The sequence below is a fragment of the Labeo rohita genome, unplaced genomic scaffold (genome assembly GCF_022985175.1).
Source record: "Labeo rohita strain BAU-BD-2019 unplaced genomic scaffold, IGBB_LRoh.1.0 scaffold_52, whole genome shotgun sequence".
NCBI lineage: Eukaryota > Metazoa > Chordata > Actinopteri > Cypriniformes > Cyprinidae > Labeo > Labeo rohita.
The window spans coordinates 484,527-498,607 of record NW_026129441.1 but is presented as its reverse complement, the minus strand read 5'-3'; the positions used below and the strand labels follow the sequence as shown (position 1 = coordinate 498,607).

At 30.9% G+C, this 14,081-nt stretch overlaps 1 protein-coding gene across 1 annotated transcript; it reads left to right on the top strand.

Moving 5' to 3' along the window:
* The first annotated feature begins 12,167 nt into the window (after positions 1-12,167).
* On the top strand, positions 12,168-13,438 carry LOC127161002 (uncharacterized). The gene is made up of 3 exons (XM_051103652.1): positions 12,168-12,219; positions 12,523-12,694; positions 12,771-13,438. The coding sequence occupies exons 2-3, from the start codon at positions 12,523-12,525 to the stop codon at positions 13,436-13,438; spliced, it is 840 nt and encodes a 279-aa protein (XP_050959609.1). The 5' UTR covers positions 12,168-12,219.
* The last annotated feature ends 643 nt before the right edge of the window (positions 13,439-14,081 follow it).

Here is a 14,081-nt window from a genome sequence, read left to right as displayed (position 1 = left end):
GAGAACAAAAACATGTTACTGATTTTGTAAGCATATTGCAAATTTGCTTTGAGTGAATTGTTTTTATTTCTGATAATATTACAATGAAAATGGCAAATTGTGCGGTCATAATTTTTACAAAGAAATTATAAACACATGCAAAACAAGACAGGACCAGCAAAATATTAATAACTGATTATGTTGTAGTCAATGGGCCTTCATTCATTTTTGTGTAAATTGTTCGTAAAACCACTCTGAAATAAAGCTCACACTGTCACTATTTACCCAGCCGTAAATGAGCTGGGTCTTCAAAGAGAGGATCACAAATATTCAAAAATGTGACACTGAGCAGCTACTCTGGTGTTGTAGGTAGCTGTATTTTGCATGATTCCCTGAGTAACTTCCATCCAATTACAGGCTTCCTTCCTGAAATATTACATCAGGGATGCAAACCTCTGCTCCAACACACATACCCATAGTTTTTAAATAACCCTGACGGGCTTGATTAGCTAGATTTGATGAATTTAATGAGGGTTGATGCTAAACTCTGCAGGGCTATTCTTTTTACCCCCAAGAGAAGAATGAACAAGTACTGAATACATCAGAATCTTGATGGCTGGTGAAATAACTACCTCTAAATCCTTAGATGTAATAAATTATATTCTGAATTAAACTAAATATTTCTTTCTAAAGCTACAATTTGTAATCTACTTACAGCAACACAGCCTTAGATGAAATCAATCAGGATGATTAAACAACTGCAAAAAACAGAATTATCATATTCACTTATTGCAAACCAGTTTGTCTTTATTTCTTTCATATAGTACATGTTCAAAGGTTGCTGAAGTCTGTTAACAATGTGGTGGTTAGTGTTTCTATTAGTTTTAGTAATTGTTGAAAGTGCATGTCATCACTATTTTCAACTGTTTCATGGTCCTGAGTGACTGCACTGACACCTTTTACTATGTGTGCTTTTTGAAATCAGTGACTGACAGCTGGATTTGGACGTGTGTGATTTCCCAGATTGGTATGAAAGTCTTTAAAAATAGCAGATTTCAGTTTTGAACTTTATCAAGTTGTTATTAACTGTCTGATTGAAAAAGCTTTTCTTATAACCCCTGCTTCTGAACAAACTGCATATGATTAAGCTTCAATTTTTGGGTTTTCATATCTCTGAATGTTTTTGTTATGTTCACTGCTCTTTTTAACTGATTTGTGCACAGATCTTATGAAACAGGAGACAATTCCTTTGATGCTTTGAAATGTTTTACCAGTGACAACAATGAATAATGTAATCAGAACTAAAGCAATTACAGTTTTCAGATCTACTTTCAGCAGAGGGAGCAAAATAAATGACAAAGTTATCATATAATCCAATAACTCATATGTTTTGACCTTATATTGTTTTTCCTTTACATCATTAATGGGTTAAATAGATAAATATGCAGACAAAAACACTAACTATCATAAACCAGCCTGGAATCCACGCTGCTTTATGCTGGATTATTCAGCAGGGACTAGTAATTTCAAATTTTGATTTGTTTATTGTTATATTTAAAATAAATAAAAAATAATATGTTGTTGTTGTTAATAATAATAATAATAATAATAATAATAATATGTAAAGCCACGCCAGCAGAGGGAGCCCTGTTACTGCTCCTTCTGCTGCTTCATGGGTTACTTCCTGTTTGGTGGCCATATAAGGAGGCCTAAACCAAACAGGCCTTTGTGAAGTATTGTTTTGCCTGTGCAGACTCTACCAAGCGGTTTTCCCTGTTTCATTGCCTCGTTTTGTGATTTGCACGGTTTTGTTTTGTCTCATAGTCATAGTTATATACCTTAATTCATTGCCATAGTTTTGCCTTGTTTCATTGCCTTGTTTATTTGTTACATTTGGACTGCTCTCTTGGTATTTTGACCCTCTGCCTATTTTCTGGATTTCGCTATTGTTTTTGCCCTGGATATTACTGTTTGTTTGGAGATCGACCCTGCCTGTCTGACTACTTTGTGTTCAATAAAAGCTTGCACTTGGATCTTACACGCTTCTCAAGAGTCCCATTACATATTAACACCAATAACAAAATATAATTTTACTTTATTTTTAAATTAAAACATTTAAACTCAATAAAAAATTACTGTTGCAATAATCATATTGTACTGTAAATAAAAGGTCAGTACATAATAATAATAATAATAGTAGTAATAATAATACTGACTTTATTTTACAGTGCATATTTTGTTTTTATTAAATATTTTTTATTTTTCAGTACGATTGGATTACTGCAATCATAACATTTCTTTATTGTTATAAAACAATAAAATAAATAAATAACCAATTATTTTGGTTATTATTATTTATTATTATTATTATTATTATTATTATTATTATTATAGTGTCATTTTATTTTACAGTGCAATATGATTAATGCAATTATATGCAAGTATTTGATAATAAAATAAAATTCATATTTTTAGGTATTATTATCATTTAAATTATAGGAAACATTAGAAATATAGAAATATGATATGATTGCAATTAACAAACATATCAATTATATAATAATTATAAATGTATTATTTAACTATTATTATTGCAATAATATTTTAACAATATTTATATATAACAATATTTACTCAATAATAAAAAAATCAGCCAACATATGATTTTTATTTTATTATTATAAGATGATAATAAGATAAAGATGTTATATTTGCAATAATATAAATAAATAAAAACATAATATATAAAAACTCAATATGAATTATTATTAATAATAATAATAATAATAATAACAATTTAATTAAAATACTGACTTTTTATTTTACAGCAATTGTACCATTTAAATGGATTTACTGACATTTAAATAATAATAAATCATTATTATTGTTGTTGTTAAATACTCAGATAGTTTTTGTTGATTTATTTATTGGTATATTTAAAATAAAGAAAAAAATATTTTGTTAATAATAATAATAATAATAATAATAATATTAACACCATTAAATTATAATTTGACTTATTATAACATTTAAACTCAATAAAAAAAATACTATTGCAATAATCATATTGAACTGTAAATAAAAGGTCAGTATATAATAATAATAATAATAATAATAATAATAATAATACTGAATTTATTTTACAGTGCAACAGGATTATTATAATAGTAACTTATAATTTAATAAAATACATATAATTAATATTTTGTTTTTATTTAATTTATTTTACAATGCAACAGGATTATTGTAATAGTATCTGTTTTAATTTACATAATAAAAATAATTAATATTATTTTGGTTATTATTAAATTCTGAATTTTTATTTTACAGTGTGATAGGATTACTGCAATCATAATATTTCTTTATGCTTTCTTTATTCTTTATTATTAAACAACAAAAGAAAATTATTAATTAATTAATTAATTAATTAATTAATTAATTAATTATTATTATTATTATTATATACTAACATTTTATTTTACAGAGCAATATGATAACTGCAGCAGTATTTAATAATAAAATAAAATTCATATTCATATTTGGTAATTATTATTATTTAAATTATAACAAATATAAGGCATGTTATCAATAATATTCAATAATAATAATAATAATAATAACAAAATATTAATATAAAATATATAAAATATGAACTATATTTTATTTAAATGACAACCAACAATTAAACAAACAAATAAATATAATAAATAATACATATAAAACTCAATATTATTGCAATAATATTATTACAATGTTTCATATATTTTCAATTAAAAGTCAGTATTTATTAATAATTATAATAAAACAAAATATGAATTTTATTTTATAATTAAACGTTAATATAAATTATTTTGTAATTTCAATATTTACATCAATATCTATTATTATTATTAATTGTAAATGTTATAACATTAATGAAAATACAATTAAAATGCTATAATATGAAAACACTAAATATTATATATGTTGGTTATTTTTAATATATTATTACTACTTTGTTATTGCAATTCATATTAATAAACAAAATATTATTTTTACTTTATTGTAAAAATACAAATTACACAAATAAATAAAAACTCTTAGTAAAGTAAAACATTAGTATTTTAATCCTATTATTATAATTCGAATTATTATTATTATTATTATTATTATTATTATTATTATTATTAATGATTATTGAGTTTTTATTCAGTTTTACAGAATTTTACAAGATTAATACAATATATTTATATTAAAATATTATTATTGCAATTACAACATTTTATTATTTTATAATTTTATTAATTCATATTTTGGCTTTTACTGAATAAAAAAAATAATTTTATTGCCTTTTTGTTGAATAAATATTGCAATAATGTTTTTGTATTTGCAATAAAAAGTATAATGAACATATTATATTTATATATATATATATATATATATATATATATATATATATATATATATATATATATATTTATATAACATATTGATATTTGTGTAATATATATTTTTTGTATGTCTTACAATATGTGTTATAATTTACATTATAATAATACCCAAAATAATTCAGGTTTTTTATGCAGTGTTTTTTTTTTTTTTTTTACTTGGTATAAAATTAATATTTATAAATGTTATTATTATTATTATTATTAATATTATTAAATACATTATTTAATGCATGCATACATACTGTTTATTCAATTAATATAATCATAATCTTATTTTTATTGATTTGTTACAATTTAAGTAAATTTAATTTCATATTTTGGTTGCTATTATTTATTTATTTTTTTTTATATAATTTAATAACTTAATAATTCATTTAAATTATAAAAAGTGTTGATACAAACATGTCAGCTGAAGTAATATTTAGATTACACTACCGTTCAAAAGTTTGGGGTCAGAAAGACTTAGTCTTTAGTCTTTAAAGTAGTCTCTTCTGCTCATCAAGGCTGCATTTATTTGATTAAAAATATAGAAAAAAAACAGTAATATTGCATAATGTTTTTACAATATAAAATAATGTTTTTTATTTTAACATACTTTAAAATAGAATTTATTCCTGTGATGAAAAGCTGAATTTTTATCAGCTGTTACTGTTAAGTGTCACATGATCCTTCAGAAATCATTCTAATATGCGGATTTATTATTAGAATGATCAGTGTTGGATAATATCAACAGTTGTGCTGCCAAATATTTTTTGGAACCTGTAATTTTTTTTTTTTTCAGGATTCTTTCATGAATAACAAGTTTAAAAAGCACAGTGTTTATTCAAAATATAAATATTTTATAACAATGTAAATTATTTATTATTAACTTATAGTTTCTATCTGATTTCAACTTGATTTGTCATTGTGTTTTATTATTTCTGCACAAAAACACTACAGAGAAAAGAATGACATGATTGTGTGACCCATGTGTATGTCTGTCGTCTTTGGGTTGAATTGCTCCTCCTCCTAACTGACTGTCTTTGGATGGATTTTGTCGAGGACTCCTGTTGCCGGTTCCTGTCTGGCCTTTTAAAAGGCAGCATCACAACTGGCCAGCGGGAGCTGCACGTGGGATTTGATTTTGTTTCTCTTTGTTTTATTTGACGCATCCAACACTCCTACAGCCCATAACATGTTCATGCATTCACTGAACTCTACACTACTGATTCTTGACTGTCTCAAGCCACATTGTTTTGTTTATAGTTCTATTATGTTAAAGCGTTGCAGAAAAGTTTCAGATGAGGGAAAGGCAGGACAATTCAGATTCCAAACAGCGGTGGCCCAATCTAAAGCTTTACCAGTTAAAAGTGAGCAAACAAAAGCTATGCGACTCTCCTCAGTGGGGTATAAAGCAGGCTGTTGTGTGACAAACAGTGAGCATTGAAGCAAAAACCCCTTACATTTAGCCGGCGTGCTGTCAAACTTCTCTGGGTAGGCTAAGCGAGGGCTGGCGATGGGAGGATTCGGCAGCGGTGTTTGAGGTGCCAAGGCTAATGGTGACGAGGTGGTCTCGGATGATGGTAAGCGCAGAGACTGTAAAGTCTTTACCATTTCTTCCGTGAGAGTCGTGAGGCATGCGAGTTGTTGCTGATGTGCTGTGAGAATGCTGGTTTGAGCTGAGACTTCTGTTAATAGTCTGTAAACCACTGCTGGATCGATGTTTGGCAAAGTCTTCTGTATTGATGGGTCAGCGGGATTAGGATCCATTTGCAGCGTTTATTGCAAAACACAGTGAAACAGGCAGGGTTGGTACACAGCAAAACAGAGTTATCAGAGATGAGACAGAGACAGGGTCGTTGAACAGGCGAGTGGTCAGGGCAGGGCAGGCAGAGCAAACGGTGGATTGCAGCCGTTTTTCCATTTTCAGAGCCACAGTCAGTGTGAAGAAGCTTTCGTGTGACTCCAAATTCACTGGCACACTGTAGGTAATGATGAGCTGTAATGTCTAGCTCCAGACTAACCACATCACTTTTTATGAGTAACCATCAATTCAGCCACTTATAGCCAAACCATATGGTTTTAATTTGTCAAAACCATTAACATGCCAGACATGAATTGGCCTTAAAGAGTGGTAAACCCTTCTCACAAATCCTCTTGAGTGTTGTTCAATGCCTGCTGGATCAAGCTCTGTCATCATAAGCATCACATCTTGCCTCCTCACTGTAAGACTGTGTTTTTGGGGTAGGGTCTAAAACACATTGTGCAGTAGCCATAATGCTGTCCAGAACCACTCAACTCATCAATAAGTCCAGCAGCAGTCCCAACAGTTTACAAAGGAGAGTAGTTTTTTCCTTTGTACAAGGGACAGGTTGTTAAATTTTTTTAGATTACAAAGGCTCATTTTAATGTGGTGCTTCAATGCCAAGAAATCCAGAATGACACTGTAGCTGTGTCCATCTCTGAAATACTTTTGAAGAAGATCATCCTCAGAAACGTGGACAGATGACTCTATCCATCAGGAAAAAATAAAATATAGAATTAAGGTTTTTTAACTGTAACTTCTAATTACTATACAAAGAGAGACACAAATAATACTTAATTTAATTGGACACATACCAACTTTAAATACATAACATGGTACAATTTAAATCACAACTTTTTTGTTAGAAACACCTGTCTAACATTTAGTGAATAAATGTCATGCCCCAATACAAATAACTTTAGACTTTATAGGTTCTTCCGATAATAATATTGTCATTATATCATGTTTGCCCAGTGTTCAAAACATGTTTATTACATAACAATAAACAGACTTAATGCAAACTTACCACGTTAAACCTCAGCCAAAAACTGGACATTACGACCACACGAGACACAATATGCTATAATAGTCCCCAGACTGTGTCCACTAAATGGACAAAACTAAACTGTCTAAATCGAAAATAATATTGATTTATGTTCTGCTCGATTCATGAATCAATACATTAAGATTACCAGGACATCAAAACATTCAGTAAAAACACTTTCATTTTAAAATAGATGACACATATTAAGATCAATCACTTACAGTGAGAATTTCTTGCAGCGTCTCGAGGAAGTATCTGCGTTTCACTGTCAACACTGTTCCCTAGTGGTCGGGAGAAAATGTCTTCTGTGCTCTGGCTACAAATAATCTTAACAAATCAAACAGAGGAAAACATGCTGCGTTTTCAAACTCAACACATTTATTTCATGAATTATGAACATGAGTTTGAGTCGCTCATAATGTTCATTTAAAACACAAAACACATCAACCATTCCCACATTTATAATGAGAAGCATTTATAAATCTGCTGAAAACAAATGATGAGTGTTATTATTAACAAAATATTAATTTTACTGTTGTTTTAATTTTATCAGTTAAATAAATCATTGTACTGTAAATAGAAGGTCAGTGTATATTAATAATAATAAAATACTGACTTTTTATTTTACAGTGCAACAGGATTATTATAATAGCGACTGTTATAATTTAGTAAAATATATATAATTAATATTTTGCTTTTATTAAATACTTTTAATTTTACAGTACGATTGGATTACTGCAATCATAACATTTTTTAATAAAACAATAAAATAAAAATTATTTTGGTTATTATTGTTGTTATTATTATTATTATTATTATTATTATTATTATATACCAACATTTTATTTTACAGTGCAACATGATTACTGCAACAGTATTTAATAATAAAACAAAATCCATATTTTTAGCTATTATTATGCTAACAATTTTTGCTTTTACTGAATAAAAAAGAATTTTATTGTCTTTTTATTGTATAGATATTGCAGTAATGTTTTTGTATTTTAAATAAAAAGTATAATGAATATATTACATTATTGATATTTGTGTTGTTATGATTATTGCAATCATAACATATATATATTTTTTTTATTTCTTATATGTTATAATTTACATTAATAATACCCAAAATAATTTTATTTTAATATAAAATACTGACTTTTTTGTGCAACAGGATTATTGTAATATTCAGGTTTTTTTTTTTTTTTACTTGGTATAAAATTTATATTTATAAATGTTATTATTAATATTATTAAATACATTATATTAAATACATTGCAATATTTTTTTACTATATTTACAATATACAATAGTATATACAATAGTATTATAATCATAATCATTTGATTATTTTGTTTTGTTATAATTTAAATAAATTTAAATTCATTATTTATTTATTTATAATTAAAATAATTTAAATTAATAAAAAGTGTTGATACAAATATGTCAGGTGAAGTAATGTTTGCATTATATCTAAGATAATACTTAAATCAATTCAATATACAAATAATAAATAAAAATATGATTTTTGTAAATATACTGTGATTAAAACATTAATTTTCTTGACAAAATGCCAATAAAAGACTGGAAATATAATAATATTTATAATAAACTCAATATTTATAGTTTCTATCCACCCAAACCCAAAACAACAACAACAACAACAACAACAACAACAACAACAAAACACACACACACACACACACACACACACACATTAACTTTAAAACTCTGAAAATATTGTAAAATATATTCTGACAGCTTTTTTTTATTTAAAGAGATCCAGCTTTACTGTAGTTACAAAATATTGTATTTTATTAAATGCTGTGATTAATGTCATATTTTATAATGTCAGAGAGAGAGAGTAGAAGGACAGAGTTCCTGTACTCACATCCACATACACTCCTATTCTACTGATATAATCATCATCATCATCATCATACACTCCTATTATATTGATATAATCACACTTTCCTGTTCTTCTGGTGATGGGAAATACAGGGAGATCAGTCTGTATGTTATTGTGTCTGAATGAGTATCTGTAGCGAGAGCAGATCAAACTCCAGGACTGATCATTAGATCCAAACAAACACTCATCACCCCGTCCCTTCCTGCTGATGCTCTTATATGACACTGATATAAACACTTCAACTCCACTCAATCTCCCAGTAACAGCGTCCACACAAACTCTCTCTACACAACACCTGAAACACATCAAATCTGTCTGGATGATCAGGATATGACTGTTTCTTGTCCACATGTGTCACGTTTCTGTTCTCCTCAGACAGACTGAGTTCAGTGTTTGCTGTGTTTGGATCCAGTGTGAGAAAACAGGCATCTGAACACAAGAACAGACACATTTATAACACAACAACAATCACTACAGCTGTGTGTGTGTGTGTGTGTGTGTGTGTGTGTGTGTGTGTGTTTGTAGACGTACATTTCTTCAGTCCTGCTGTAATCCTGGATTCTCCTCCATGATCCACACTGGAAAACACACACACACACACACACACACACACACACACACATTCAGACAGTCAACTAACTGTCGCTATGCAGTTGCTAAGATACTGAAAGTGGTTGCTAAGCTGTTGCCTAGGTACTGGAGGTGGTTGCTATGCAGTTGCTATGCAGTCGCCAGGGTACTTGGGTGGTTGCTATGCAGTTGCTAAGGTACTGGAGGTGGTTACTAGACTGTTGCTATATAGTTGCCAGTGTACTTGGGTGGTTGCAGTGATGTTGATAACGTGTTCTGGCTGGTTGCTACGCAGTTGCAAAGGCACTCAGTGTGGTTGCTAGGGTGTTTCTATGTAGTGGCTGGGGTGTTCTGGTGGTTGCTAGGATGTTGCTATATGATTGCCAAGGTACACAAGGTGGTTGCTAGGGTGTTGCTGTGCAGTTGCTAGGGTACATGGGGTGGTTGCTAGTAGGGCTGTGTATCCCCATATATGTCACATTCAGTAGGGTGACCAGACATCCCGGTTTTTATTGTCCTGTCCCTGACTGGATCTGTCCCAGAAATGTACTGTACATGCACTGTAAAAGCTTGACCAATATCAGCAGCTGGTAATCGTGTGATTGTGATTATTTTCAGCAGCAGAGGCGCTGTGAGCTATTACTGACTATTTGGTCACGTGCCGCTACTTTGTACTTTAACCATGAAGAACCTGGATGAGAGCAAAATGCAATTATCGTCAAAAGAGACGCCGTTATTGGTTTCAAGGCAGTAACGAATAGGCAGCTGTTTTTGTTCAGTGTACAACAACACATGATAATGTTGCAGGATTGTTTTACACACAATATTAAACATCCCTGAAACTTCCACTGTTACAACTACAATATGAGAAAAATATACAGTTGTGGTCAGAATTATTGATGTCCTCAGTAAATATGATCAAAAAGGATGTGAAAATAAATCTGCACTGTTTATTCATTTGATCTTTGGTACAAACTCTCCTCCTCATCATGCATTAGGACGATACACACACATGTCCTCTTACAGGAAGATCTGTAACATCTTTAGTTGATTGAAACGTAATTATTATGGATTTTCAATGCTTGAGCTCTTTTCTTATAGACACTTTCTAATTTGCGAGGCTTAACAATCTTTTGCTGCTTTTTGACCAATCTTTTTGGTTATTCTCATTGTGATCAATGATTAAGGGAATTTGGTCTTTTTATTACATCACATTTACACTCCTGGATAATTTCATGTTCTATGTCATGCTGGTGTGCTAAAAAATGGAAATATGAATGGAAATATACTTTAGAAATATTTTACTGAAGAATTTCTAAGGTAATTGTGGCCATTGTATATTAGAGAAAATTTATTTCAGAATGTGATTTTATTAGATATTAGATATATAATATATTATTTAATTAAAGATCAAATGGATAAACAGTGCAGATTTATTTTCACAGCCTTTTTTGGTTATATTTAACAAGGGTACCAACAATTCTGACCACAACTGTATACATAAAATAAAATAAACTAATCGATTCCACTTGCACAATTAGATTTGTAGAAAGCACATACTTTGTCAAAATGCAAAATAATAAGCCTGAATAGGGACAGAAAAGATCAAAAGCAAACATCAAATTTGTAAAGTTGTAATTACTGTACTCACAGTTTGTGAAAATGTTAAATACAGTTAGAAAATATTAAACATTTATTAAAACAGTTTTCTCATGTTCTCATATTTATTTTATTTTAATGTGTCTTTGTAAAGCCATAATTGTTTTATAATATTGTTTTGATATGTTTTCTATTTGCAATAGTTACTAACATTTTTCATAGTGTGATTTTTGGTGAATTATATTTAAAAACTAGGTCTGATTCTCAAACATCCCTGTAATTATTGACAAATATGTGGAACCCACAACAATTAAATCCAAAATCATATAGGCTACAAAAATATATTGTGTCCGTTTTTGAAATTACAGATAATCACAAATGAGATGTCAGTGATATTTTTCCCACTGACCTAGGAAATGTTCTTGGTTTTCATTTTAGAAATCTGGTCACCTTAACGTTCAGTCACTCACACACACACACATTCAGCAACACAGAAACTTCATTGCTGCCCTCCAGATTTTATCAGTAAATTAGCTTCACCACTGAAAAGCTACATTATATTTCTCATCAAGGAGTTTGTAATATCAGCCAGGGCTGCACTGTTAAAAGACAGCACTTTTACCCACAATGGAGAGAGAGCATGTGCATGTGGGTGCAGGCTGATAAATATAAGTAACACATTTATCAGATATTTCGAGACACCCCTTGCTGCAGACTGTAGCGCGGTGACGTCAGGTACCTACGTCACGTATGTGTTTACCGCGCATGCGCAAAGTGACGTATGGTATGTCATGCGCGCCATACTTACTGGCGTTACTGCGCCATACTTACTGGCGTTACTGCGCAATGTGCGCATGTACATGTTCATTAACTTCCGGATGTATGGTGGATTCGAGATTCGGTGGCAGTAAGTCAAAGAACATTAATTTACTTATGTTTTTAAAAAAAATAAAAAATGTGTGTTTGTGTTTACGGCTTTTAGTTGTAAGGATGCTTTGGTCATAATCATAGAGTGTGTCATTGCAAATGTGTGCGATTTCAAACATTCATGACATGTTTTATGATGTGTTAGTATTTGACGTGACAGGGATTCTGCTGGTCTTTAAAGGGTCTTTAAAAGTCTTATTTCGCCTAAAATTAGCCTATAAGGAAATCCTGTAAATGTGAGATATAGAAACCTTTACTTGACTGTGAATGTGCTTTTGTTTAGATGCATGCTACTGTCCTTAGAAAAGGAGAAAACATAAAAATAGTACAATGCATCTCATGCTGTGATAAATATCACTGCCCATTTTGCAAAACCTGGGTCTACAAACCAGTGGACTTGTACAGTGTCAAGAAAAATGTGGAGGATCATCTGAAAACAGCTGTTCAGGAAGAAGGTGTGTAGTGTTTGAACATCCATAAACATTATTTTGTGAGTATATTTGCGTTTTCACACTTTTTTTAATATTTCAGATTTTATTATCATCAGGTGCAACTTAAAATGCAGAGATGTTTCTCATTTTCATTGCTGCTACTGTTCTGCCACTATTATACGAAAAGCACAATTTAACATTCATCTCACAAAATGCAAACAAAAGAAGCAAAAGATTCCGTCTCCACAAAGAACTGCAACACCCATGGTTCTGATTGGTAATACACCTCTGCCTTCAGCGTCTGCTCAGACAGCACCCTTACTTCAACCTCAGCCTTCACCAAGTGAACCACACACGTCTGTGTCTCCCACACCCAGTACTCCATTGTATCAACCGAAAATATTTAAGGGACCAGAACTTCCATCTCCTTTGAGTACTTTTACACCTCTGCCTTCAGCGTCTGCTCAGACAGCACCCTTACTTCAACCTCAGCCTTCACCAAGTGAACCACACACGTCTGTGTCTCCTAAACACCATGTCCGAACTGGATCAAAACAAATCAGGGAGAAATGTATTCACTGTGGAATTAAGGTTAATAAGAAAAACCTACGGCTCCACATTAAAAGAAAACATACAGATGTGAAACAAATGATCACATCTGAACGTCACTTTCTTAGTCAGTGCATCGACAGTGAGAATGGTATTTTTGCTGTTCAAAAATCTTTCTTTGGGCCATCACTGCCAATACAGGTCCTTTTCAAATATTAGCATATTGTGATAAAGTTCATTATTTTCTGTAATGTACTGATAAACATTAGACTTTCATATATTTTAGATTCATTACACACAACTGAAGTAGTTTCAAGCCTTTTATTGTTTTAATATTGATGATTTTGGCATACAGCTCATGAAAACCCAAAATTCCTATCTCAAAAAATTAGCATATCATGAAAAGGTTCTCTAAACGAGCTATTAACCTAATCATCTGAATCAACTAATTAACTCTAAACACCTGCAAAAGATTCCTGAGGCTTTTAAAAACTCCCAGCCTGGTTCATTACTCAAAACCGCAATCATGGGTAAGACTGCCGACCTGACTGCTGTCCAGAAGGCCATCATTGACACCCTCTAGCAAGAGGGTAAGACACAGAAAGAAATTTCTGAACGAATAGGCTGTTCCCAGAGTGCTGTATCAAGGCACCTCAGTGGGAAGTCTGTGGGAAGGAAAAAGTGTGGCAGAAAACGCTGCACAACGAGAAGAGGTGACCGGACCCTGAGGAAGATTGTGGAGAAGGACCGATTCCAGACATTGGGGGACCTGTGGAAGCAGTGGACTGAGTCTGGAGTAGAAACATCCATAGTCACCGTGTACAGGCGTGTGCAGGAAATGGGCTACAGGTGCCGCATTCCC